This window comes from Pterocles gutturalis, unplaced genomic scaffold, assembly GCF_000699245.1.
Source record: "Pterocles gutturalis isolate BGI_N339 unplaced genomic scaffold, ASM69924v1 scaffold31593, whole genome shotgun sequence".
NCBI classification, from domain to species: domain Eukaryota; kingdom Metazoa; phylum Chordata; class Aves; order Pterocliformes; family Pteroclidae; genus Pterocles; species Pterocles gutturalis.
Genome location: NW_010121455.1, coordinates 1 through 2,074, shown reverse-complemented (window position 1 = coordinate 2,074; position 2,074 = coordinate 1). Strand labels below are relative to the sequence as shown.

General features: G+C 60.9%; 1 protein-coding gene across 1 annotated transcript; it reads right to left on the bottom strand.

Moving 5' to 3' along the window:
- Window positions 1-8: 8 nt before the first annotated feature.
- Window positions 9-1,958, bottom strand: LOC104464523 (scavenger receptor cysteine-rich domain-containing protein SCART1-like; the record flags this gene model as incomplete). The annotated part of the gene is made up of 4 exons (XM_010077256.1): window positions 9-166; window positions 250-576; window positions 1,119-1,433; window positions 1,650-1,958. Coding segments are annotated over 4 exons (1,109 nt in total), but the record flags the coding sequence as incomplete, so codon positions are not given.
- Window positions 1,959-2,074: the final 116 nt, after the last annotated feature.

Here is a 2,074-nt window from a genome sequence, read left to right as displayed (position 1 = left end):
CCAACCGCCTCCACCGCCCCTCCGCAGCCGAGCTGGCGACAAACGACGGCGGCATCAGACAGGTCCCAGCCATCATCGCAGACGGTCCCCCAGCTGCCCTGGTAGTAGATCTCCACTCTCCCAGCACAGCGCCCAGCGCCGTTCACCAGCCGGACCCGCAGGCTCCCTGCAGCAGGGAGAATCCCTGTTTGTTGTCAGGGACTGGTGCCCACCACCAGAGCCTGGGAGGGCTGATGCAGTGCCACTCACCCCAGCAAATGACTCCCACATCCTCCACAACCCCTGCCGCCAGTGCACTCTCGGGCAGGGAGGTGTTGCAGAGGGTCAGGTTGGCCTCGTGCCCTGCGCACCGGACCCCTCGCAGCCCCACGGGGCCCGTCCCTCGCTCAGGCTTTGGGGGGTTGTAGGCTCTGGCTGCCTCTCCACACCGCAGCTGCCGGCACACCACGCTGGCCTCCTGCACGTCCCACTGGTCATCCAGGACTCTGCCCCATGTCCCGTGCTGGAAGATCTCCACTCGCCCGTCGCACCGGCTCCCTCCACCCACCAGCCGCAGGGATGCAAAGCCGGCTGAGCCTGGGAAAGCAGAGATGCCACAGCCCATGGTGCCACCTGGGAGCATGGCACCCTTCAGGGAACAGGGCGAGGGGGATTTTCTGACCAAACAGGACAAGACTGAGCCTTGTGCTGACAAGAAGTGGGGGCAAAGCCTGGGTCCATTCTGCAGCTCACACCCAGGTCTGCTGCTGCTAAGGGTGGGATGAAGCTCTGCAGGGCTCTCTGGTGGGGATGGGATGCAGTTGTCTGCAGCCAGAGGGATGGAGCAGAACCCGTAGCCCTGTCCTGAGCTTGTCACACAGTAGGAGAACAGAGGAGCGGTGCCACCAGGGCATAAACTACTTTCCTGGGGGCAGATGCCTGCCTCTGTTCAGTCCTCAGCTCTCCCACAGCAGAGCAGTCAGTCTGAGCAGGCAAAGCCCTCCAGACGGCTCCTGGGGAAGCCAGGGTTCCTCCAGGGAGAAATTCACCTGGTTCTGCCACGGGACCCCTGCTTTGGGTGGCCATGTCATACAAACAAAGGGCAAATGGAGTTAATGCAGCATTTTTCTGGCACTCACCTGAGCAAATTACAGCAGCGTTGTTCCCGTGGGAGCAGGGTGAGACCCCCAGGGTGATCACCGGGCACTGTCCCAGGTGGGCTTCAGTCCCCTCACAGTGGAATGAGTCTCTCCAGACAGGGCCAGTCTCTCTCCCAGAATGCTCTCCTCCAGGAATGGACTCAGCAAACCCGCAGTTGAGTTGACGACAGAGAACGTGGGCATCCGACAGATCCCAGCGGGTGGAACAGAGGGTCCCCCAGGTCCCCAGCACCTGGACCTCCACCCTCCCCTCACATGCCGTGCTGCCATTCACCAGCCTGAACCCTGTGTACTCTGGGGACAGAGGAGGAGGAGAGAGGGAGGGTTGGTGCTCTTGCACCCTCAGTAGCTGGCAGAGAGGCCAAAGGGACAGCATGCCTTTCTTCTCCTTTTCCATAATTTTCATGCTGCAGGTGACCCATCACCCCCCCTGTCTGCATACCCATCCTTGCGCTGTTCCCCAACCCCTAGCACAGCCCCGGTGTTCAATACCCCACCCTGAATCCTCACGTGTGCAGGTGACAACAGCGCTGTTCATGTGGGGGCAGGGCTGGTTCCTGGAGGACCCTCTGGGGCAGGAGATGAGGAGGGATTCATTCCCCACACACTGCAGCTCTCCGTCCCACATGGGACCGACCCCTTCTCCAAAGTGAGCTGGGCCAGGGTCAGGCAGAGCCACGCCGCACTGCAACTCTGTGCAGACCACGTCAGCAGCTTTGGGACCAAAGCGTGAATCACAGACGGGTTTCCACTGGTCCTTGTCATGGATCTCTACACGGCCTGAGCAGTGGTTCTTCCCTCCCACCAGCCGGACAAATCCTGGAAAAAAGAAAATAACTGGGAGCCCTCTGGCAGCTCAATGCCCACATTCCACATCTCCTCCAAGCGAGCCATGACCAAATCACACATTGCACATCCCAGAGGATGCCGTTGGG